The 26186-nt window shown below is 46.3% G+C and overlaps 1 protein-coding gene across 1 annotated transcript in view; it reads right to left on the bottom strand.

The window, feature by feature from the left end:
• LOC135827824 (tyrosine-protein phosphatase Lar-like) overlaps positions 1-26186 on the bottom strand; it is a 183464-nt gene that overhangs the window by 35536 nt on the left and 121742 nt on the right. The window contains exons 16-22 of the mRNA XM_065340253.1: positions 16526-16813; positions 8389-8685; positions 7332-7616; positions 6336-6641; positions 2537-2836; positions 1055-1348; positions 186-527 (exon numbers count right to left, since the gene is read on the bottom strand). Of these exons, the coding sequence (XP_065196325.1) occupies positions 186-527; positions 1055-1348; positions 2537-2836; positions 6336-6641; positions 7332-7616; positions 8389-8685; positions 16526-16813 (2112 nt within the window). The remainder of the gene's footprint in view (positions 1-185; positions 528-1054; positions 1349-2536; positions 2837-6335; positions 6642-7331; positions 7617-8388; positions 8686-16525; positions 16814-26186) is intronic.

Here is a 26186-nt window from a genome sequence, read left to right as displayed (position 1 = left end):
GATCTGGGTGTGATTTGTTGAAAGAAACATGATCCAATCGGGTGCAGCAAGTTCACCTGGATCTGGTTTTGACCAATCAAACAGATCCCAAAAAGACCTAGCGCAGCTATTCAAGATTACAACTCCAGTGAACGAAGATTCTACAGAAGGAAAACAAACACACAGTGCCTCTGATTCCAACTTACATCTTGCTGCTCCTGGTGAAGAGACAGGCTTGCTTGATGGACCGGTGCCGATTCTTGTGCTTGCAACTAGATAGAATCCGTAGCGTTTCTTTTCCACCAGTGAATGGATCAAGGCATTGCTATGGTTACCGGAGACAGTGATATTATCATAGTCTGCTGGTCCTGTTTGGTTTTCATCCGTCACCATCTGGTCTTCCTGTGTTGAGTCTAGTTGACCGTAGTGGACCGTGTAGTTAGTGATAATACCTCGATCGTCTGTCAGCCGTGTCCAGGAGATGTTGGCTGCAACGTTGGTGGTGTTTGTTCGGAACACAACGCTCCCATTGGTGACAGTATCAGGAGCTGAACAGTGGGAAAATCCAACGTAATAGTTACTAGTCAGACTCGGATGGAGAGTCAAGGATTAATTTATAGGAAGATAAAGAGCTGAGAGCTGAGTGGCAGTTAGTTGCAGAACGTCAGTACCGTTCGTCAGTGTCACGCAATGTTATCGCATGAGCTGATTGTCAAGTAACTGGTGGTGTTAGTGGACAGTATAGCGTAACTTGTAGTTCTTCGGTCATTTTTCTTCCTATAATAATTGCTAGCATTGCACTTGATATGGCGGAGAAATGAGAGCAAGGAACAATGCTGCCTACTGCCTACCAGTTCTCAATATCAGACTCCACTGTAGCAATCCACTATATCCGTACATGCTCACAACACGCTTCAAGCAGTCTCTGGGCAACACAACCACTGACAAAGAGTAAAGCAACATCATCCCAATTTCGAGGCAAGACCCATCTTGAGACGTGGTGAAATAATTCTCCACGCATTGAGTTTGAGAAAAGTCACCTGAAAAAAACGGTGTGCACATGTGCATGGCTTACTAGATTCATCTGTACGTTGTGGTACTTGGCTGCCAAATGGACCAGGTGCAGCCTCTGTCACAGCCCTCACAGACAGGTTGTACACAGTGTTGATCTCAAGCTGGGTGATAGTCAGACTGGTCTCGTTGCTTGTCACATTAAACACCTGTGTGTAGTTTCCAGGGCTGACAATCCTGATGTCATAGCGTACCAACACACCGTTTAGATCCTGCTGTGCGAGCTCTCGCCAGGCCAGTTGCAGAGCAGTGCTGCTTAAGTAGGATGTGTTGGTCACGGTTGGTCCAATACTTGGTGCTGCAGATGATGTATCAACAGCAGAGACAATGATAGTGAGCAACAATAACCTTACCATCATCATAGAGCGTTATTGTCATTACTGGTTTTTTGGAATGAGATTTGGCAAAGTGATTCCCAAGCATCTTGCCCTCAAACTCAATTGAAGGTTCCTAGGTTACGATAATTTGAAAATGCCTACCCCACCGAGCCCATCGGATTGATGCTTGTATGAGCAGACAAGAGAGGGTTAAAAGGCATCCTCAGGACAGTAGTGGCTCTAGGGCAAGTTAGTGGTAAGCTGAAACCCCTGAAATCTCCACGCAAAGTGGTCATTGACTGCCCCAGCCATGTATTGCTTGGAATTAACAAAACTTACTAACTAAGATGCTTTGATTACGTCGGAGTATTAACGCAAAGTTTTATACAATATTGGAAAGATGTTAAAATATATCCTACATTGTATCAAAGTTGTATTCGTAAAACTAACAAGGGAGACAGACGTAGTCGGATAGTCTGAGGCCATAACTGAAAACAAAGTGGAGTAAGTTCAGATCGTGCTAAGAAGGGTCAAACGTTTCCAACTTGGCAGTGACCCACAGGTGATTGGAAGCTCAGTCTAACCTCGCACAAGGGTAACATGGACACAACACTGGGGTTTTTACGTCTTTGACCATGTTGTGGTGGGTCTGATCCACTCATCAGCCACCACTAGGATATGCGTATGTGGGTGGATGGTGTGTTCCGACCGGGCCAAGGTGCGGAAGAGTAGGCTTGGCCTACTCTCTTCGAAACCGTCAATTTGAAAGCAAGGCTATGCTGAAGGTATCATACTGCTCTGCGCGAGCTGATGTCTGAACTAGGGAAGTTAGCAGCCCTCCATGTCCTAGGCCTACGCATCTTACAATGTTCAGGTATAGGGAAGGGCAAACCAATGCAGTGTTCTTGTTGGTACTCGGAGGCTCTGTGTTTTTGTTACTCAGAGGTTCCAGTGTTAGCAATCACCAGACAGCTGCCACAGCTTGCTTAGTATGTACTGTACAGCGATCCCGATACCCTTGGTCGGGGGAGTCCACCGCACCTCACCAGCGCCGCTTATGTAGCGCCTACACACCCATTGCTGTTTTTTGTTTTGACTTCGTTTTGTTTCCCCTTCTTCAGTAGGTATGGGCCCTGTGATAAAGAACACAGTGTTCAAATCCACCTCACCTGCTTGCTGGGTCTGGAACGATGTGAAGTTAGAGATATCTCCCCTGCCAATACCAGTAGCAGCGGCAATGGCCACTTCATACATCGTGTATGGTTTCAGCCGGACAATAGTCCCATTAAGGGCAGATGCAAGGAATGTTTTGCTTGAGACTTCACTGACGGGATAGACAGCCGTGACGTTGACGTGGTATAATGTGATTTTTCCATTCTGGTCCAGTAGGGGAATTGGAGACCATTGCAGCTGAGCAGATGTGCTAGTCTCGCCGGTAACATCCAGGTTTGACGGAGCACGACTTGGAACTAGAACAACAAGTCAGAGGATGATCAAACATAACCACTTGATAAGTACATTGCTTGACAGAGTATCAGGTGAAATTGCTACATGTATTGTATTGTATTGTATTTATTTAAAAGGATTCTCCAAAAGCAAATGGATGCTTATCACGGAAGTCTCCTACATAAATATAGCAAGAAAAAAGGTGAAATGGGGGAGAGGAGAGGGGAAGATGAAGCATGGGAAAATGGGAAACAAGTACCTACATAATCGAGGTATAATAGCAGGAAAGAAATCGACGAGAGAAGAAATCACCTCTGCAGTTAATAGCTGGACATTTAGATGAGAAAACCCCCAGCAAGGATTAATTTCTAGTATTAAGTACTGTAAGGCGAGACCAAAATAAAATCGAGATTCCCGGGCAGGACCCATGTGAAATTGGTGCGGGTGGGCGAATTTTATTTTTTATTTTTTCCCATGTACATGTATGTACATGACTATATAATTATGTGTGCATGCCGTGTTGCACTTTTTTTAAAGCATTTTCCGGTGATTTTTATTAATTTTTTTACAGACAACAGGTACGTGGTTTACTCGTTCAACTTTTCTATATTTCGGCCAACGATGGCCCTGATCTGTACATCAGGGAGTCGTACAAACTCGGGTTTGTGTGACTCCACGTCAGGGTCCAGCGGATAATGCTCCGAAAATGTTCGTATAATGCTAATCATAATGCTCCAAAAACTACCTTATAATGCTGATTATAATGCTTCAGCAAGGGCTATAATGCTCTTGGTTTAGATGAAAAATGGAAGAAATGCTGCACATTGTCATACTTCCAGGAAAGGATGCATATAGTCGATCTGCCTCTCACGCTGCTGCAAAATCTCTCACGAGCTCCATCACTTCTTAGCACTACAAGACGTGATCGCGTCTCCATTGGCTGCTCTCCATTGCAACTTTGATGCAGGGCTGTGGCTGAATAGTGGGTGTATCAAATCTTTTCCCTTACATATCCATGTAGTGAGAGGTGAAACCATTATTACAGGTGATCACTGAGATGAAGTTTATCTTAGCAAATAGCATTCCTGCCTGCAGACAAGCTGTCACTGCTTCCACTCTGTGAATATTATCTTCGTCTGAAACAGCTCACTTGAGGCCAGTTCCTGAGAGACGATCTCAGATCAAGATCCCTCCCATTTGCGGAAATCCAGAAAACATGTGGTCAGACGTTATTTTGCCGCTCTATATCCTCTGCCTGCACTGTCTTCTTCTCCTGAGGTTGCGCGGAGACAAATGGTTGGCCACAATGCTCTTCTTTCTGATAGCATTTGACTGTAGGCCTTGCATTACAACCGTCTATGACAAACTGTACGTGCTTCACCAGGAAAGTAAGACACGCGCTGCTGAGCACTCAAATCGACTTGGTACTGCGTCCATGAGAAATTCTACAGGTAGACCTACTGAGTTCTTTTCGAGCCTGCTGAGCTGGACTCGGAAAAGGCAGTTATTTGGAACAAGCTCTTTCTGTTTATAGCCGCTCCATCATCCAGGTCCAAAATCATCAATGGATCAGTGTTCAGTATCGCTAGTGATGCTATGGCCAAAGCCTATGGCATAACAGGAAAACTCCTCTTCGTCTGTTTGATATTCACTTCGCGTAGATCTACGTCAAGTCTCCTCCATGGCTCTCCATGATTTCTAAAAAAACTCCTCGTAAATCATCGTTACGGACTTTGTGTAACAGCCTCAGTTGCAACGTTGGGCATGCTACATCAGCCATCTCTTGGACAGCCTGGAACCTCTCTGTTTTACATCACCTGTAGGCTGTACATTCACCTGACTACATTGCTACATAAAGACTTTATGACTAGTCGACTGTAGCAATGGCATTATGTAGTCAGGAAAATGTAGCATTAGTGCTAAAGGTGTTTACGTGTGTACACAATCACAAAGTCATGTGCATGGCGTTGCACCTCGTGGCTATGCCGATTGTTGCCAAAACCGGAGATTTCCCGATATTATTGACAATGAATCTCTTTATGTCACTCAAACCTCACATAATGCTCGTCTTGTTCCTTTCTAATGCTCCATAATGCTCTGATGCTCGGATAGTCTCCTAATGCCGAATATAATGCCGGCATTATCCGCTGGACCCTACTCCACGTCACAGATCTACTCACACGATCAGTACTGTACATGTATGTATGAACTGTCCAAAAAAATGGCTTTGGCTTGATTTTGGTGCGGAAGGGCCCGGGAATCTCTATTTTTTTGGTCTCGCCTAAAAGCAGAAATTTTCAGTGGTGCTTTATTTTCAGTGACTTCGGTGCCGACAATTTTTACTGATAATAAAACGCACCGAAAATTTCGTTACAACTGACACTATATACATGTAGTACTAGTACACTTACCTGGAGAACGGGGTTTACCGAAAATTTCCCTCTACCGAACCGCCGATTTTGGAGAATACCGAAAATATTACACCACCGAAAATTTCTGCTTTTACAGTACTAGGCACTGCAGCTTTTCACTTTACATAATATGTATTGCATTGCCTCTCTATTTTCTAAAAAAGAAGGCAAGAAGCCGTTAGACCAATTTCTGGATTTTGGAAAATGAAAGTGAACTTCAAAAGGTTGGAATTCGATCCCAGATGACAAAATTACTTGATCCACCTAGCTTTTTGAAATTCGGATGTTGAGCCATAAAGAAATGTAGAAAGGAAAAGGACATATGGATACGAGTTAAGAGTAACTCTCCATCACTGTAACCAGATACTACATACAGTCAGAAAGTGCAATACCTAGGCACAAAACTGACAGAGTACTGAGACATTCGACGTTCTGACACCTAGCTTCAACACATCTCCGTAGCGCTAATCGACATCCTTCCAACTTGGAAGGTTCAAGGTTATGGAAAGACCAAAGAGGGGAACCTACTGGTCTCGTCATCGTCCAGTAACAATCGACATTCTTTGTTCCGTTGGGACTGTAGCCTGTGCTCGTTTTTGTTGCGCTTGCCTTCCCCTCTTTGGTCTTTCCATAACCTTGAACCTTCCAAGTTGGAAGGCTGTCGGTTAGCGCTACGGAGATGTGTTGAAGCTAGGTGTCAGGACGTCGAATGTTTCAGCACTCTGTCAGTTTTGTGCCTAGTTGTTGCACTTTCTGACTGTATAATTATAGTATCTGGTTACAGTGATGAAGTTACTCTTAACTCGTATCCATATGTCCTTTTCCTTTCTACACCTAGCTTCTACTTTCTAATTTTTTTTACGAATGACAATCCCTGCGATCAGACAGAGAAAGGGGACAGGCATTAAGAAGGAGAAGAAAGGATAATGACGAACGGCAATCTGCAGGGCTTGCTAAGTTAGCAGCAATGCAGGTGAGGCATTGTAGGCTCCCCCAACCACTGGTCTCGGGTTCCTCGCCGCATTACGTGTACCAAAGATAAGAATAATTAGTTGAACGTTATTAAAATAGAGTACAGCTTCTGCAGGTCACTAGAAACCAAGGATCTTACCTCCCTCGTTAGTCTCAACAAGTTGCACAGAGGGGCTACCATTCTCTCCCCTTCCATTTTGGACCCAGGTCCGAGTGGTGTAGGCTACATATTCCTCAAGATTGTGAAATTCAAATATACCGTTATCTGTACAATTGTGTTTCACTAGTTGAAGTAGGTCATCAGGTATTGATTTGCCGTCCACTCTCTTGGTGGCTTGAATTGTAATGCAGTACTGAAGAACATTCCAGTACGGTGATTCGGATGTCACTACTGCCCTCACACTGGTTGATGTTGAAGTCCATTTGACGGTTGGCGCATCGGGGACTATATTGCAATATACAGAATCACCAGGAAGAGGTATGTTAGATTAGTACTCCACAACCGCTGACAGTGCCATCGGGAAGCATGTAAGGTGTTTTTTCTCTCTTACTGTCACTCCATCACTACCATCATGCACAGCAGGGTTACATGTATAGCTGGCTTGAAACCAGTGAAGACGAGCAGCTGGGTTAGGACCATTCAAAGTTGCGTAGATAAGCATAACTCCACACATGCAGTGTAGCATGGTTATGTACTGCAGGTCTATTACTATTTGTGTGCAACTGTGTGCAGGAATGCACAAGCAAACTAGTACAGAGTCGCACTCTTTTGTGCCTACGTATGCGCATGCAATCCACAGTGCATACATGTTCATGATTGCAATCCACAGTGCATACATGGTTGCAATCCAGAGTTCTTGGGGAAGAAAGGGGTTGAGGGAACCTTTATGACAGGCAGATCCTTATAACTTAGCTTACTGATGACAGCATTGCGGCAGGAAACAAAGGATAGGCAGTTATATGTGGGTTTTGTATGATGACATTTTGTGTAGTCAGTGTTTATTGTTCATGGAAGTGTGTTACATGCACAGCAGGATGATGAGAGTGTGTTGCTGAGATTATAAGCTGATAGGTATGGTATCGGCTAGGTGTCTAAGGAAAAATGTGATAATTTACCAAGAGCTACTGTTCTTACCAGCTTCGAGTGTTGTTATAACGCCACTACTTCTGGCTGGGCCATCTTGACCTCCGTGACCTATAGCAGATACACTGATGTTGTAGTTTGAGTTAGGCTGAAGGTGATGAAGTGTGAGTGAGAGCTGATCACTTCCAACACGTCGGTCATGGCTGTTGTTGTACTTGACCAGATAGTGTGTGATTGGACCGTTGCGACCAAGCAAGGGTACTTCACTCCATACTACTGTCAGTGATGTTCTGTTGACATTGGTGATGCTTACAGATGCCGGTGGCTCAGATGGGGCTGTGTCAGAATCAAAAATACATCAGAACGTTAAAAAGCCAGGAACATTTAGCTATCAGCTTGCGGCGATGATAGTCACATTTGGCTTTTCTATATTCGGTTTCTCACTTCAAAAGTACGTGCTCAAAATGCAGGAATTTTCTTCTTCCAGTCGTTTTAGTGGAGGCCCTAGATGAAATATCATCCTCATTTTGAGTAAAATATCATGCATGCAAAGTCTGCGGGTTTCAGTGACCGGGGACATGAATAAGGAAACTAACTCTGTCTGTACTGCTTTGAGGGGAATGATCAGAATGGCATCCCAACCGCTCACAGACACCCTGAAGAAAAGAATGAGGAAGTGTGAGGAATAGCGTTCTATGCTCGTATTCCATGTAACGAGTTGATAGGAATAGGGCATTTTGACTCGGAAATACACCCTGGGGGCAGAGCAAAATTCTCGTCAAATTCTATTTTTTGGAATCCGTGGCCATGCACGAGGAAAACATGGATGCATGAATTGTTTTCAGCACATGTACGGTTTTGGATGATTTTTACCCCATTGGGCCACAATCTACTTTGTCGGAACTGACCAAAATGAGTCTTTTTCGGGCGAGGAATACGACACACTTGATTCCATTCCCTATCCCTGAAAGGGACATTTTGCGTAATTACCAAAAATCAATTCAAATGATAGTTCTAAAGGGGCACAGACCACCAGAATTTCTTAGGTAACATCCTATGATTGAGGAAGCCATTCAGCCCATTACTGGCATTGCTACTTATCACCAACCTTCGGGTTTAGTTTTGAGACTGAATGGCGTTGTATGTGGGCTAATCTTCATGGCAGTGTTGTTGGCAAACCCCTCTATGGAGTACGTTGCATCCTCCTCCAGGTTTTTCAGTATGATGGTTGTGACTTGACTGCAAACCGTTGTAGAGGTTGTTGGCGATGGAGTCCCGGAGACTAGTTCACGGTGGTACAGACAGCAATACCGATGAATTGTGAAATGACCAGTCAGTGTGCCAAACACCACAGTAATTGTTGCTGGAGTTGATGAGTTAGATGTGATATTTGGAGTTGGTGGAACTGCAAGCCACAGGACAACAAATCATGCACATGAGTCAGTAGCTACTAGCTAGCCCAACCAAGTCATGCACATGAGTCAGTAGCTACTAGCTAGCTCTGCATGAAGTAAAAGTAAGGTTAAAAAAAAGTAAAAAAGTAAATTATCGTATCCGTTCCCGAAGGGAACTCAGTAAGGTTAGGATGCATAAAATTAATAGTATGCAATCTGCAGCCAAATTCCACGTATCCAACTTCTTTGGCGATTCGGGATATTGGATAAAGGATAATGTTTGATAACACTTATGTTCTGTTACACGTGAACTGTCACAGACTTATTTTTGCCTCAATTTTGGTTTTGAGGCTGCTGACCACAATGGTGAAGTTTTGTTTTCCACGGCTGAGCGAAAGAGAGCAAAAAGCGTACTTTTCACTCACCAATATTTTCGTGCGTTTGCTCTTGTTCTGCGCAACTCCATTGAACCTGCCATCGTGGTCTTTGTTTTCCTCGTGGTAATTGAAGTTGCCGGCCCACCAACCCCGGTTTCAAGGGGGTCTTCCACTGGACTTTTTGATATTCTATGCCGATGTCTGTGGCTTACGATCATGACATACCCCGTATATTACATACAATTTCTTGTTTTCTCTATTCTTGGGTCCGACTGGCAGCGGGCGGGGCAGGAAGTAATGACATAGATATTTTTTTGGCCGGAAGGCGGGTTTTCCTCTAGCCCAGTTGAGCGGTCGTGGCTAGGAATGTATGATTGTTTTCAGGCGCTCCCCTGCTGCCCACTCACCCATGCTCACCACTTACCATGCTGCTTCTCCTGATTTTGTGGCCCTTTCTGTTGCATGATTTACCGTACTCGCGCGATAAGAGCTCTATCTTCACTTTGTGCGGTAGAAAGCTGTAAACATATTCAATTTTCACCTTAGGCTAAAATCAATTCTACACACTAAGTCACTGTCTCTGTCTTTTATTTACAAAACACCTATCATGCGTATACATGCCTATAATTGAATACGCATGCATTGCTGTCACCCCGCTCTCAATCACAGCCCGTGACCGCCTTGAGCGAATCCAGAGCAAGGCGGCCAGAATTTGCCTCCGTCTCCCCCTCTTCACTCCTCCGTATCATTCAGCACTGCTGCATTGGCTCAAATGGCGGACAATGTCACAAGTTTTCTCGTCACAAAGTAAAGCTCACCCTTCTTGCACACTCCATAAATTACCAATATGCACCACAACCCATACGCATGCTCAACACCCCGCTCAAGTTACGCCCCAGTGTAGCCTTCGACACACATGCACTTGGCGCCTCCCACCTACCAGAACCGACCGCTGTAAAGACTCCCCACTGTACAAGTCCCTAGAATACTACAATGCCCTCCCTGCTAGCATTCGTAATGTTCCCTCCCCACCTGCTTTCAAACACTAAGAGAAATCTACTCACTGCTTATTAACTCAATCTGCTCCTGCAGCGCTCACCCTTTCCCATACTTGTAAAATTCAAAGTGATGTAAATCACTTTCCAACTGCATAACCCACAGCCTCACCCACAGCATCTCCCCTTCTCATAAACTTATCTCTTATTGGCGATGGTGCCATCGTGAGAATAAAGAATTCCAAAAAATCTTGAACAGTGCCCTGTCTCGAATAGTGCCACAGTCTCTAAGAGCCAGTGAAAAAATAAAGCCCTCTCTTGAATAGTATCCCCCCCCCCCCCACGCCCGCTGGTAACCAAGCTCACGTGCAAGTTAGGTGATATTTTGCTAACGTTCTTGTCCATGTCACTGCACTGGTGGTTTCGGGATCAAAACGGATCTGGGGAGAAGCCAGAGACTAGCGAAGGCGCGGCTGAGAAAAATCGAGAAGGTCGGACCAGGAGAGGCAGGTGAAAGTACGGGCGCAGCAGTGAACGCGTCAAGGAGAAAGAAGCGGTGGCGCGAGGAGATGGAGGCGGAGGATGATGATGGGGGTGAACAGGATGGTCAGGAGGACAGCAAGGGTGAGCAGGATCAGGAAGTGGAGGACGAGAGTGATACTGACGAGGAGGAGTTTGATATCGACAAGAGGAAGTCTGCCATCTACAAGCATTTGGTGTCCAGTCCGGATTGTCGTAAGTTGTTTGACGATTCCTGGTTCAGTGTTATTTGTTGCGCACGTTTCTTTAAGCAGTTCCAGGTGTTGGAAGCTGTTTATATTCGTATACGTGACCCTGTGCTATGCAAGCAAAAAGAAAATGTTGTAGCACTCACACTTTTCAAATAATACGCACTCACCAGTTTGTCCACACGCACTCACAGCTGCCACATTCATCTACTGCTACCATTCTCAGATCCACTGAATAAGTTCACACTACACGCGTTATGCATAACCGCGAGCTGCTGCATTCTCACGCTTCTTTTCATATCGGGGGAAGAGTGTGTTGCTCCCTACATGGGACCGCGCGGTTAAGTGAGAATTCAAGTCGGCAGTAAAACCGCGAGCTCCCATGTAGGGAGCAACACACTCTACCCCTACTATCGCCGAAGTCGCACCAACCTCTTCTTCTTTTCATATGAAGAGCTTGAGAACAAAACGCTGTATGCGCCAAATCTTCAAAATCGAGATTTTTGACCCAACTGAAAGATCACATCGAGCTGAATTTGATGGCGAGGTCATTTTTGGCGAAAACGCAGTACATCCTACAGAAAACCCCATTCAAACAGTCGCTTTCAGAGCAAAACGCTGTATATCCGGCTAGGATTTTTTTCAAAACGCAGTATACGCCAGTTGTCATAGTTATACAGTCGTGGGCAGCGCGGGTGGTGTTCAGAACGCGCAGAACACTGCTTTTTGTCATTTTTTCAAACTAGTTCGAATTATTTTTTTGAACGAGCGCTTGACTCGACTTATGGCTGTCAAATTAGCTTTCTCTTCCTCCCTGACGCTGTCAAAGCTCTTGTCTTAGACATCAGCGTGGCGGAGGTGACATTAGATGGTATGAGTGAGCCAGTTGTTTTGTCTCCTGCTGGGAGAGGGCGTCTTGTGCCTATATTCTCACTCGGATATACTGCGTTTTGCCAAAAAGAAGGTGAAAAATTCAAAAAATATTAGTGTTGAAACGAGCGTATCTATAACAAACGAGCAATCAGTTCCACTAACGAGCAAGCTATCGAGCGAGCTAACGAGTTTCATCAAGAGTACATAAACCAGAGTGTGCAACTCGGGATGGTTCCTGTGGGAGCGTAATTCGTGCACTACGTCATTTCTGACGGCATGGTAAGCCACAGGTACGGTGAAAAGTTGCGTAACCAGTCGCGGTGGTGCAGTTCACTGAGTTTGTCCTGATTTCGGTTTTTTGAGACGGACAGCCTGGTGACTTTACTTGTCGGTGGATGTACGCAGCGTACACAGTCACACAAAACACCGAAATCCTGAAACAGGACGTCTAAAATCAAGCAAACTTGGCTGATTTCCGGACTATGAAACATGAAAATTTGAGCTGTACGCAAGTCGCGGCTTGGCTGATCTCATCAGGGTGACGTAGTGCACGAACTGCGCTGTTTCAGATCTGATATGCACAGTTGCTAGGCCTCCGCGGAATATGCTCGTATTTTTACCGATAATTCTTTTGAGCATTGCTCAAAATTTCGACCGATTATTCCCGTAATTCCACCAATAATTCTCACAATAATTCTTTTTTTCTTCCCTTTTTTTGCAGATACCGTACCGCGTAGGGGTTTTTTGCCATTTATAGGGGCAAAAAAATCACGGTTCGCGTGAAACTCGAACTCGGCTGGAAGCTTTTTTTTCTTTCTTTTTTGAAATACCGTACCGGGCGATCAACTAATGTTACTTCAGGATCATGAGCTTTTTGGTACAAATCAGGGTGTTATAAATGAAGAATAAAATGAAAAAAGGGGGGCATTGCTCAAATTTTACCGAATATTCCACAAAAATTGCCAATAATTCCCGTTTTAAAAATCACACCGATAATTCCCGAAATTATGCCGGCATATTCCGCGGAGGCCTAACAGTTGCACACTCTGGTTTATGTACTCTTGGTTTCATTGATGTGGCAAATATGATTATTTTTTTGAATAATTTTTTTTCTAAGTTTGATTTTTTTCAGCTGGTTCAAATAATTATCACCGCCGGCATTTGGGGTTGCTGCTGCTTCACATCGGACTGCTGTTTGGTGTCGAGATGTCTTTTCAGCGCCGTCGTCGATTAGCCTTTGTAAGAATAGACCGTTTTGCAAAGATTGCAAGTAGCCCTGGTCTTCGCTGCATCGCGGGAGAAAACTTCCAAACGACTGAGCGTAACTAATTACTTTTACTCGAATGGAGAGATGACCGAAGCATATCCTGCGACAGGTCAGCAGATGCGGAACAAGACATCAGTAGAGTCCACCAAAGCTGCAACGACAACTGAAACAACTCAAGTGTCGTGCAGGCAGTCACCTGTAACTGCGAGTGATTTTCACTTTGCGCGGGATCGGGACTGGACTCTCGATCGACCAGGAGTTGTAAATACATAATCCTACACAGTTGCGAGGGCATGATGCGCCTGATCAGGCCCGAGGTCTGTGAGTGATCTTGCCCGAGGTCGCGACGCCCAAGGGGCGTAGCCCCGAGGGCGTCGCGACCGAGGGCAAGATCACTCACATGACCGAGGGACTGATCAGAGCGGCATGCCCGACGCAACTGTGTAGGATTGCGCTTCGGACAAGGCCCACCTCACAAACAACAAGGCCCAGTATAGTACAGTACTACTGTCAGTAGAGAGATTCAAACAGAAAGAAAGCCTTGACGGCAAATGAGTTGATGTCACATTGTGTGCAGTGACCATAGCAAACAGCTATTTGTTTGGTCGGAACTTTCCAGTTCTGAGATGAAAGTATTCAAGTACAGTGAAGGCAGTAGTAACGTTAGTACCAGTAATATGACGGATTCGGAATAAACCCGTTCTTCGAGTTAGATGATTGCCAGAGTAAGGTTCAAATGCGAGTGCTGAGAAGCTGCAGCCTTAGGGCAGGTACAAAAATTAATGTACTTGTGGAGGTCTGCTTCCCTTGTGTACGTTTCGCCGCGAGAAACAGGACCAGCTGCAAGGTCGGTTGGCGTTTCTGGTCTCCCTGCAGACGTTCAAGACAGTAGTGAGTATATAATCATTTTGGAGAAGGGAGACAAATTTTTAGTCCTCGTCGTCGGAGATGTTGCCCAAGGCAAGGACTTCGAAAAATGGTAAATGCGCATGTGCGGCGCGATGCTGTACGACTGCTGTTCTTGACCGGCTAAGCGGTCAAGATCGACTGATCTTGACTGCTTATTCTGGCCGCTCATTGGCCGTCTCCTGGCAACAAGCACGTGCCATGTCTGAAGTATAGGATATTACCCAAGTACGAGGGTGTTACCTTCCGAATATCATCCCGACTGCGTAGCAGGAGGGATGATATGAGGGTACGGTAACACCCGAGTACGCGGGTCAATATCCTACTTATCCCAGGTACATCTACGCATTTTGGGGATCGACACAACTGCGTTCTGAATACAATTACCAAGGTATAGCTATACCAAAAACAAGATGCTGCCTTTCTTTTCAATCCAGTCAAGGTTTGAGAGCGCTGGAGCTCGGGAGACAAGTTGCATTTTAGTAGTTGGACTAGAGAATTGACGAAGATTGCACTGTTATGATACATAGTCATTTGGTTCAAAGTATTACTAGTAAGGGCCATACTTCAAGTCACGGCGAGATACCACGTCATTATGGAGGCTGGTGCTGACTTCCTTGTCATTGGATCGGCGTGGAACTTTCAACGGTTTGGGATCCTTGCTGAACACTGTCCGTGCAGGCAGTAACCACATTGTACATATCTTCGGACATTGGCACCAGTGAGTAAAGTGCATTTCGTTTTATCAAGACTCTTCGTTGTATCACTCTCGGACACTATGTAATCAGAAGAACGTTGATCTTGTTATATTATAGGCATACTGGATTTGTAGCAGCATCTACGTTTTAAATTGTTCTTGTGGTAATCGTACTGGATACTATGTCATGATAATCACTGCGGGTCGCATCTTGCATCCATATCTTATCTACATCACACATGGATTGCTGAGCTCTTCTTCTTTCACACTGTTGGATATTCTGTACAAGATTTTTCCTCTCACTTTCACGTCTTGTACTTTTCGAGTTGTTACGATATCTCTCCTTGCAATTAGTAATTTTCACTCGGATGTTGATACTTTGTGTAGTTTTCGAGTTTACAAAGAGTGAATGAGAACAGATGCACTTCGAAGTCTCCTTTGTGTCGTAGTGTTGAGTTGAATAGTGATTGGAGTTCGTTGCTTGTTTGTGTGGAATCTGGTTTTGGACGTAGTCGCGGAGGTAAGTTCTCTCCGTTCACTTTTACTGTACCGACGGTGAACTCTGCATTGGCATGCTCCCACCCTCTCACGGTTCTGTGTCGTGCATTTTGTCGCTGGGTTCTGATCGAAAGGCTCCAGTGGCGGCAAGATGCATTGCATCGAATCGAGAGGGGGTGGGGGCATGCCAATGCAGGGTGCACCGTAGTAGGTACGGTAAAAGTGAACCCAGTTAATAATGAATATCATCCCGCGCGGGATTGTATTGGCTATTATTTCCCGGTCAGCAAGGCTCCTGATTGGCTGAAACAGGCCTATAGTACCGTACCATGGGATAAAATATTTTACGACTCCCCGGTCGACATGTACTGCCATGTGTACGAAGTACGGTGTACGGTGTTCGTTAGTGCAAACGAGCTGGCCGCACAAACGAGCCGAGTTTCTGGCGAGCGAGCTAACGAGTATCCGGTGAGATCGTTTCAACACTAAAAAATATCAAAATCTGAGAGGTGTGGATTTTTGATGACATGGTGTTTGGGGTCCAGTATTCCTTCTGGTACTAAATCCAAATTTCCATTGGGATGGGATGTAAGACAATGTCAGAACAGAATTTTGACTTTACCCGAAAAGTGCCAAAATGGATATACCGTGTTTTGTTCTCAAGCTCTTCATATTATTCTAGCTATAATTATAACTGGTTGTTTTAGTGATTCTTACTATGTGACGATCTTCCACGGATGATAGTCACGGGAAAACGTTCTGGCATTGTTTCATTTTAATTGTTTTATACATGGTTATGAGTGCACAATTAGTATTTTTCATTGCTATTTTACTACTGTTGTCTCCTCGTCAGTTGTAGAAACTTCAGGGATAATCAAAAGAAGGTGGGTTGCACACAATACTTGGGCTTGAAGTCCAGTGTCAAGTCAAGTTGACGGGAAAAGAGCGAGCTCAAGTGTTGGGAGGAACCAACTTCCTTTTAAACGTAACTTTGCTTCCAAATATTCTGCACGATTGTGTGAGGCTCATCTAGATTGAGTTGTCCGTATCTGCATGAATGTTATTATTTCTGGTCGGCCGAGCGGAGCGAGATAGGCGAGAAAAGATTGCTTGCGCAACAACATTTCTCCTCTTGTGAATATAGCGTGTGATATATTTTTCTTCTGTTGTTGTTGTTGTTGTTGTTGTTGTTCTTTTTGTCTGACTTCTTCAGTCAGTTTTTTGAGTCTCACCAGTGTTGCTAGTCACCTCTGGCTGTGACCTTTTACCCCTCACTTTGTACCCTCCTGCTTCCGTTGTCTGTATCTATGTTGATATGTTGGTGTACGTGGATCAAGAACCACCACCCTCTAGGCTGAAGGTGCAAACGCAGCTCCTAAGCGGAGAGAAAGATGATGAAAATTCAGCATAAAGGAATAATATTTGGACTTGTGGAATGCATGTGCATCAATGTAGTCGATAAAAGAATTGACAACACATAGTACCGGAATATAAAAAACACGACACTTACCATTCTGTGATGTTGTGACATTGGTGTAGTTTGAGTAAACACCTAGCCCTCCTGATGAGATGGCTGCAACTGAAACTTTATACTTGGAGTTGAACTTCAAGCCAGTCACGTTCGCGTTCTCTGTTTTAGTGTGCACATACGTTATAAGGTTCGTACCTTTCCAGCATGTAACATTGTAGCCCACCAGTACTCCATTTAACTCGTATGGGTTCACTGCCGACCAGCTGATACGGACAGTTGTAGCTGTGCTTGACCTGAATTTTATATCTGACGGGGCAACTCGTGGAGCTGCAAATAGAGAACAGTGGATAATGAAAGGTGATAAGACGAAATTTGAAGATTCCATCCCAAATTTTGAATTAAAGTTTCAAGCTTCCACAGTAAAATTTCATGAAGAGCTTGGTACACCTATTCTATCATTCGGCTGCCATTTCGGGGCAGCTGAGTTTTGTTTCATTCTCAGCATCCCGAGAAAAGTTTCCTGATCATGGTCTGCGATCCGTATTATTCTGTAGCGGCATGACTCTGACGATGACGTCACACCATACACAAAGCATGCGCAAGAAAATAAATCTTTCCCTTTGGCCTCAACTTCTTTGTTGCACAGTTGACGATCCCAGCCGTCCATTGCCGCCGACGCAAAACCCTAAAATTCAAAATCGTCCAGCTGGTTTTGAAAGACAAATTTTTGTCCGAATTGAGGCTAAAGCCTACTTGAATTTTGAAAAATCTGGATGTTTGACCTGCTTCTACATACATTTTGCCATGAGTGCAATGTCATGTCATGTCCTAAATTAGTGAAACCTGGCCGGATTTGAAATTTACTCTCCTTGGCCTTTTCTGGGCTCAAAAGCGGAAAGTGAAATTGCACAGTCTCACAAAGCAGGATGTAGAGTTGCATTCAGCGAAGCTACCACCATGTACAAGGTTCAGTGGAAACAATCTGTGCATCTCTCCTCTAGATTTTCTTGCCGAAGGTTCTTACGCGATCATCAGGAGACTATGCTCATTGGACTGTATTCTACTGTTGTACATCGGACTAGTTTCTGTTGATGAAAGTTTTAGATTTACAAGTAGGAAAGGGGTTTCTCTCGAATTCGGTTCCTGGACATTTTGAGTGTGGGCTGTAATGTTCCTGAGTGAACATCAAGTTAGTTCCCGCACTCCATAGATCAACTTCACTCCACAAGTCCCAGACAACAACTAAAGTTTATTCCCGTAGCTATGCAGAAGACGTTACTTCAGTAACGTCTGGCGCTAGCCAGGGTCCACACAGCTTTAATTTGGTATTTGTTTGTTTGTGTGTTTGTTTGTTTGTTTGTTTGTGTCACGCCTGGCGCTATCCCGTATCTGTCCCGTATCTGTCCCGTATCTGTGACTACAAAGGCTCTACAGGATTGTACATAACAGCTGTCCACAATATTTGCGGGCTCCTGTATCTGTCCCGTACCGTACCAATATTCGTCGTATTATGCATACGACTCCCTGATGTAGAGTGGGATTTGGAAAGAAATAGGGAGACGAGGAGGAAATTAAATTAGAATAGACGCCGATAAGGTGATAGGATGCGTCAGCATAAACATACTTTGGAAGAGAGATCCCGTCGTCTCCAAAATAAGCGTGAACGAGCGATTCAGTGCCGGTCACAGGAAACGTCGGAAGAGAGATCCCGTCGACTCCAGAACGCCCGTGGTCGGTAGAGTCCGGCGGTACCAGGCAACGTCAGGACAGACATCCCGTTGAGTCCAGAACGCCCGTGATCGGCAGAGTCTAAGCCGGTCCCAGGAAACGTCAGGACAGACATCCTGTCGAGTCCAGAACGCCGTGATCGGCAGAGTCAGCGCCGGTCCCAGTAAACGTCAGGACAGACATCCCGTCGACGCGCAGAAAAACAAAATCTGCAGCCTCTTTTGCCGTCGAACAGGATACGTATTTATATAGGAGACTGTAAAGTTATGTAATGTCCAAATTTCGACGTGAGCAGCAGGTCACTCGCGTTGATTTTTTCGACGTGCGAGCCAAATAACGCGAGCTGAACTTTCGCGTCGCAGACATCCCGTCGACGCGCAGAAAAACTAAATCTGCAGCCTCTTTTGCCGTCGGACAGGATACGTATTTTAGGAGACTGTAAAGTTATGTAATGTGCTCCTCAGGCAACCATGCATTCGGCGTCGTCATTGGCTCAACAGGTCAATGTAGATGTATTACTACAAAAAGGCCAGAAAATCCGATTCCTGTATTAAAATCAACTAATGTTCGCTGGCGATTAAATTTCGCTGATTTCGCCGCTTGGTACCAACCGGACAAAGTAAATCGCAGGCCAACATTTGTCATATAGGCAAATGATGCATGATTGAGCAATGGATGCATGTGAGAGCAAAAATACCGATCGATTTCAAATTTGACGTGAAACTGCGCGTCACGTCGGAAATAACGTGCATCTTAACCTCTCTAATCGAGAGGTTTCTATTTCTCATCGGCCAAAATTTGTTGATTTACAATATAAGGAGATAAAAATTAAAGGAGCAAAACAAAAGTAGATGATTATTAGAGAAACAACAATCCGCAATAAATTCTGCAAATACTTTTGCCTAACTCATAATATTCAAACCGATTGAAACGTTTTTGCAATACAGTGATGTGGCCAATGAACGGAAAAAGACAATTCCATCAGTTCTTATAACATGTACGATGAGCTAGGCAAAAAAGCATAAAAGCATAGCGTAGGGCCCTGAGCTTCCAAGCTCTCTCGTTTACATAGAACAACGAAAGATAAAGATGCACAACCAGGATCCATATATGTACACAGTACGGGAATGCATATGGGTAACCGATCCCGGAAGGGATCGGGTACAACAACGGGACCACAACATCTCCCTTTTTTATGTTCGAAGAGAGAGAGGTTACATAGGTAACAGCTCGAAGAATATTTAGTCATATACAAACAGAGGAGATAGGGTAGAGACACACAAATACTACATGCAGTTCACGATCATCAGCGTCAGCGACTGGAGTGATCATAGCATGAGCAATGACTAATGCGTTTACAGGTCGAGTCTGTTCAGCGGCCGGGATGGACGTGCTGATCGGCGCAAGGTAGGCTGGAACTCGACATCAGTGGATGGAGGTTCTGCAGGTGTAGTGACATTCAACTGCGGTGTTGGTGTTGGTGTTGGTTGCACATCAGGTAGCAACTTGACGTGGCGACGGTTGCGGCGGTACTCGGACAGGTTGTCGGTCGTGACAATATAGGATCTGTCGGAGACGCGGTCTGCAATTACGGCTTCGGAAGCGAGATCTTGCACCCAGACTCGGTCGCCTTGGGTCAATGGTGGCAGAGATTGTGCTTGGTGTGACGAGTCGTACGTCTCACTCTGTCGGTCTTTCTGCCTCACCTCGAACTTCCTTAGCTTGGAAATATCAGGCCAACTTGGAGCGAGGGATTCCGCTGTACATGGGAGGTGTGTGCGTAGACGACGACCAAACAGGAGCTCGGCTGGCGAGTAGCCATTTGCGAGGGGTGTTGACCTGTAGTTGAGTAAGGCATCGTTGAGGCTGTTGTTGGTTTTCAGGAGACGCTTGAATGTTCGAACCGCTCGCTCAGCTTCACCGTTGCTCTGTGGGTAGTGCGGGCTACTGGTGCGGTGGGTGAGCTGCATTTGGGCTGTGAATGCGGCGAATTCAGCACTTGCGAACTGTGGACCGTTGTCCGACACAAGGACTTGAGGGATGCCATGGATGGCGAACAGCTCGTGGAGTTCCTTGATGACGGCTCCAGAGGTAGTCTTCCGTAGCGGGATGGCGTGAATGTACCTGGAGAAGTAGTCGACAGCAATGAGGTACTCCTGACCGTCATGTTGGCAGAGGTCGACTCCTATTCTCTCCCATGGCAAAGAGGGAAACACAGTTGGAGACAGAGGCTCTGGCGGCTGAAAACGATGCTTGGTGCAGGTCAGGCAGTTCTGCACGCATTCTGAAATGGCACGTGTGATACCTAGCCACCAGACGGAGGATTTCGCACGGGCCAGGCACTTGGTTATGCCTTGGTGGCCGTCATGCAAAGTGGCAAGTGTAGCTTTGCGCTCGGATGCCGGGACTACGATCCGAAATCCGTGGTACAGCAGACCGTCGTGAACTGAGAGCGAGCCACGTTCATTGCGGTAGGCTTCCAGGTCTGCGTTGACCTTGGTCGGCCAGCCATGGAGGGTATGCTGGATTACTTGTTGCAGGACTGGATCGTCAGCAGTGGCTGTATCGAGAGCGTGTTGCTTGGTAGGACTGCATAGAGACGACAGGACAGCGGCGATGGTGGCTTCCGAGTCACTGTGTAGGTCGGATTCGGTTGCTGGCGTGTCAGGAAGAGGAGCTCTGGACAGCGTGTCGGCGAGAACCATGTTCTTGCCAGGCACATACTCCGCTTGTACATCATAGCGCATGAGTCTGAACAGTAGACGTTGGCAGCGTAGAGGTACTCGGTCGAGGTCACGCGTGTTCATTAGTGGGACCAGCGGCTTGTGGTCCGTCTGAATGGTAAATCGGGGCGCTCCGTAGAGGTATTGATGGAAGTGTTCACATCCCCAGACCGAGGCGAGGAGCTCTTTCTCGATCTGGGCATACCGTTTCTCTGCTGCTGTCATGGTGCGTGAGGCGTACGCGGACCGACTTCCACTCATTGTCGTGGTACTGTAGCAGTGCAGCACCCAATCCGTAGCTGCTCGCATCAGCCGTGACGATGGTCGGTGCAGACGGGTCGTAGTACGCGAGACACGGGGCTGAGGCAGCTAGGCGTTTGAGCTCAGTGAAAGCTAGCTCATGTGCTTCGGTCCATTGCCATGTCGCATCGCACCGGAGTAGCTCGCGCAGTGGGGCGGCTACGGTCGACAATGACGGCAGAAACTTGGAGAGGTACGTGAAGAGTCCAAGTGCACGACGGAGCTCTTCCACATCCGTTGGTGCTGCGAGGCGCTCGATGGCATCCAGCTTAACTGGGTCAGGGTGGACACCCTTGTCGCTGATCCGATGGCCCAGATACTTTAGGGACGTGCATCTGAACTTAGACTTGTTCGGATTCAGTGTCAGACTGGCATCGCGGAGTCGGTTCTCGACGGCGAGCAGAGCAGCATCATGCTCAGCCATCGATGAAGCATAGACGATGATGTCGTCTATGAACACTGCTACGTTGGGAATATCGCTGAGTAGACCTTGTAGCCGGCGCTGGAATATCTCAGGCGCGCTCGTTATGCCGAAGGGAAGGCGCTCGAACTTGAAGCGGCCATAGGGAGTGATAAACGTCGTCAGCAACGACGCTTCCTCGGAGAGTGGGATCTGCCAGAAGCCAGACGTGGTGTCCAGCGTAGAGAATATGGTAGAACCGTTGAGTTGTGCGAGCGTGTCGTCCACGGTCGGTAACGGGTAGTGCTCTCTCTTGACGCTGGCATTCAGGCGCTTGAGGTCTACGCATACACGCACGTTGCCGTTCGGCTTGAGGACCGACACGAGGGGTGAACACCAGTCGGTCGGCTGCTCGACTTTTGTGATGACACCTGCTTTTTCCATACGCTCCAGCTCGGTACGAACCTTGAGGCGGATGTGTATTGGAATGCGTCGAGCATTTACACAGTTGTATGGTTTGCAGTCTGGCTTCAACTCAATCTCGACTGGCTTGCCTAGCATGCATCCGATTTTCGGCTGGGCATCTGAAGAGCCAACATGAAGACGTTGTACTAGGCCCATCTGTTCAGATGTCTGCCTGCTCAACAAGTTGACACCACCGGTGGCAATGACCAGGATAGTGACTGGGTACTGTACATCACGGAACATAGCACAAGTGTGGAACTCACCCTGTATCGTGAGCTGGTTCCCATCAGGCCCAATCATACGTGTCTGGCACGGACTGAGTACTGGCGGTGCAGATAAAGCGTTGTAGCTGGCCTGCGTCATAATGTTGAGATCAGCTCCAGTGTCGATTTTGAAATCGAGGTGTGAGCCGCACAGATCCAGTCGTACTATCCACGGCTCGTCAGCGGTGTGGGTAGAAGCAGCTCCAAGGAAATTTTCGCCGACGGGGTCTGACTGCAAGTCAAACTCAGCTACATGCACATAATCGTTGTGTGCTGCACTGGCGGAGGCAGACCGGCAGACGCTGGCGAAGTGTCCAGACTTACGGCACTTGTTACAAGACTTGTCCTTGGCAGGGCATTCGTCACGGTTCGATTTGTGGTCTTTGGAGGAGCCACACCACGAGCACTTCTTACTGTTGCTCGAGTCTCGTTGGGACTTGACCTGTGGTCGCTTTCCCGTCGATCCGTAACTTGCGTAAGCAGGGAACTTGCCGTGTTTCCGTTGCGGTAAGGTAGCTGCAGCAGCTTGGCTCACCCGGGGCGTTTGCTGGGCGACCTCGGCGTTTACGGACTCCGTTTTGCGTGCCAAGCTCACGGCAGTCTCGAGTGTCAGCTGAGCGTGATCCTCGAGCTGTAGCTTCTTCGAAACTTCTCGGTTCGTCATATGGGCCACCAACCTGTCGCGGATACGCTCATCGGACTTGTCAAACGTGCAATATTTGGCTGCGGCACGGAGACGACGCACATACTCTTCCACGGATTCACCTGGGTTCTGGACACACCTTTCAAACAATGTCCGTTGGTGGATTACGTTTACACCCGGGCGAAAATACTTGTCAAAGGCCTCCAGTACCTTGTCGAGTTTCTTCTTATCATCCGCGGACAGAGATAGAGACTCAAAGATAGGATCGGCTTCGGCTCCCATAGAGTAAACCAATGTGTCTACTTGGCGTTGCCCGTCCGCCTCGTCCAATTTGGACAAAGAACTAAAGCGTTCAAAACGGGTCTTCCAGAGTGGCCATGCTTCTGGGGTGGAGAAATCGAACGGGGCAGGTACAGGAAATTTGGCAGACGACATGACTAACTGCTACTTCTGACACCATGTAATGTTCCTGAGTGAACATCAAGTTAGTTCCCGCACTCCATAGATCAACTTCACTCCAAAGTCCCAGACAACAACTAAAGTTTATTTACATAGAACAACGAAAGATAAAGATGCACAACCAGGATCCATATATGTACACAGTACAGGAATGCATATGGGTAACCGATCCCGGAACGGATCGGGTACAACAACGGGACCACAACATGGGCTATTGAAAGAAAGGAAGGCCATTGTGAGCTTTGTGGAAGGCACAACCTGTAGTGTACGCTACGGTTGAAAACTTAACTTCTGCCAAAATCACATACACAAGGGAACAAGGAACAAAACGGCAATGAATAAAACTAATTGTGCACTCATGAGTCATAACCATGTACATGTATAAAACAATAATTATTGTCGCAGTAATGTAGTTAGTGTGTGTTAGCATCCACTGATCACACTGCCATGTTTGCATCTGCCACGCACCGCTGCATCAGTGCATTGCACACTGCACTCACACTGCTAGCGCATAGATTTGGGCACGCTTAGCCTGACATCACACAACTGCTTCCTTTGAACCTTTGCTCACTGCACTCACACTGCCAGCGCATGAATTTGGGCGCGCTTAGCCTGACGTAATACAACTGCTTCCTTTGAACTTTCTCTTTCTTTCTTGCTGTTGGCTTCACTTCAAAGTCCAATTAGTGGTGACTTTTAGCTTGTGCCAGCATCAAATTTTTAAGCTCTCTCAGTTTGGCTTCTAGCTTGTGGTAGCTTTGAGTAACTAATTAGCCAGACGCTTTGATTGTGTTCAGCTCGTACTGTTGGTGCCTGAAACAATGTCCTCTATTGTGCATCGGATGCGGGTGGCAGAACTGCGAGCCGAGCTGGACGATCGAGGTCTGCTGACCACCGGAAAGAAATGCATTCTGGTTCAGAGATTGCTGGACGACACGGAGCGAGAACACCTGGGTCCAACTCAACCTTCAGCAAACGACTCTGCCGCGCCCACTGTGGATACATGCGAGGTGCTCGCCGACCCCCCGGTCACCTTGGATCTGACTAGTATTCGCGAAATTATTCAGGCTGAAGTTTCGTTCTGCCATCACAGACGAGGTTGGAGCCTCTCTTCTGTCGCAGCCAAGTACGGCACCAGCAGTGTGAGTTTATGCATTACAGTGTAAATGTGAAAATTGTAGCGGTAAATGAATGAGGCAGCTATGTCACTTGTGTGCGTGTGTGGACAAAAAAAGGGTGAGTGCGTACTATTTGAAGAGTGCTAGTGCTACAATGTTTTCTTTCTGCTTACACAGAACAGGGTAACGTGTACGAATATAGACAGCTTCTAGCACCGGCAACTGCCTAAAGAAACGTGCACAACAAATGACACTAAACCAAGAATCATCAAAATAATACCTTACGACATTCCGGACTGGACACCAAATGCTTGTAGATGGTAGACTTCTTCTTGTCGATGTCAAATTCCTCCCCATCACTTCCACTCTCATCCTCTGCCTCCAGATCTCGCTCGCCGCTGCTGTCCCCTTACTCGTTCCCATCATCAGCCATCTCCATCTCACCATGCCATCGTTTCTTTCGCCTTGACCCGTTCTTTGCTGCGCTTGTACCTTCCTCCGCGTCTCCTGGCTCCACCTCCTCTATCTGCATCAGTCGTGCCTCCGCTGGCCTCTGGCCTCTCCTCAAATCTGTTTTGTTTTCGTTTCGGTCTCTTGCCACTCTTCCCGCCGCCGCCGTCTGGTTTATGAACGTGCGATTGTCCGGGAGTCTCCCATGCCGTGGTGCCGTCGTCAGGAGTGGCACCAGATCCATCTGTTGCGATACTGTCAATTCGCTATGTGTAACCGCGCTATGTGTAACCGCGAACTGCTATTTTGTGAATATTACTCTAGCTATATAACTGGTTGTTTTAGTAATTTTTACCATGTGACGATGTTCCACTGATGATAGTCACGAGAAAACGTTTTAGTAACCGCAATCAATAAAACTAGCTGAACCGACATTTGTGTACTTTATTCATGCAATGTAAAAACGGTGGAGACGATGTGCAATAAAACGATGAAAATATGAAGAAATGGTGTAGGGAAAAAATATGTACACAAATGTCGGTTCAGCTAGTTTTATTGATTGCGGTTATCAAATTATTGTCTCCTCGCCGTGTGTTTAAATATTTTAGTAATAATTATTGTTTTATACATGTACATGGTTATGACTCTTGAGTGTACAATTAGTTTTATTCATTGCCGTTTTACGACTATTGTCTCCTCGTAGGTTATTGGAACAAGGAACAGGTATTTATTTATTTATTTATTTTAATTTTTTAACAAAAATACACGACTCACCGGCAGGCACATGGGGCAAGCATGGGGTGAGATGGTGCTGGTGGGGCTTGCCATGCTCAACTGACCAGATGTCTCGGCATCCTCACATGGCAGGCGCACCAAATTAGGGAGGGAAGCATAAGCATGAGGGGAAAAAAGCACGGGAGAAAATGGAAGATTTAGAATAAAGGAGAGGATCTAATTTTGGAACACAGCAGAAAATAGCAAATAATCAAACAGATAATAATAGTGAAAGGAGAGTGTGAAATGAAGGGTACAATAGGGTTGCAGTGAAGATTGGCTACTCAGGATTGGCGACAATTAGGCTTGGGGGTGGGAGAAGCAGGGCATAATCCCGGAGGAGGCTAGAGGCGGTCGGTTGCCCAGTCCCAGTCAGA

Source organism: Sycon ciliatum, chromosome 12 (assembly GCF_964019385.1).
Source record: "Sycon ciliatum chromosome 12, ocSycCili1.1, whole genome shotgun sequence".
Classification (NCBI taxonomy): Eukaryota; Metazoa; Porifera; class Calcarea; order Leucosolenida; family Sycettidae; genus Sycon; species Sycon ciliatum.
This window is presented reverse-complemented; position numbering and strand designations above follow the sequence as displayed.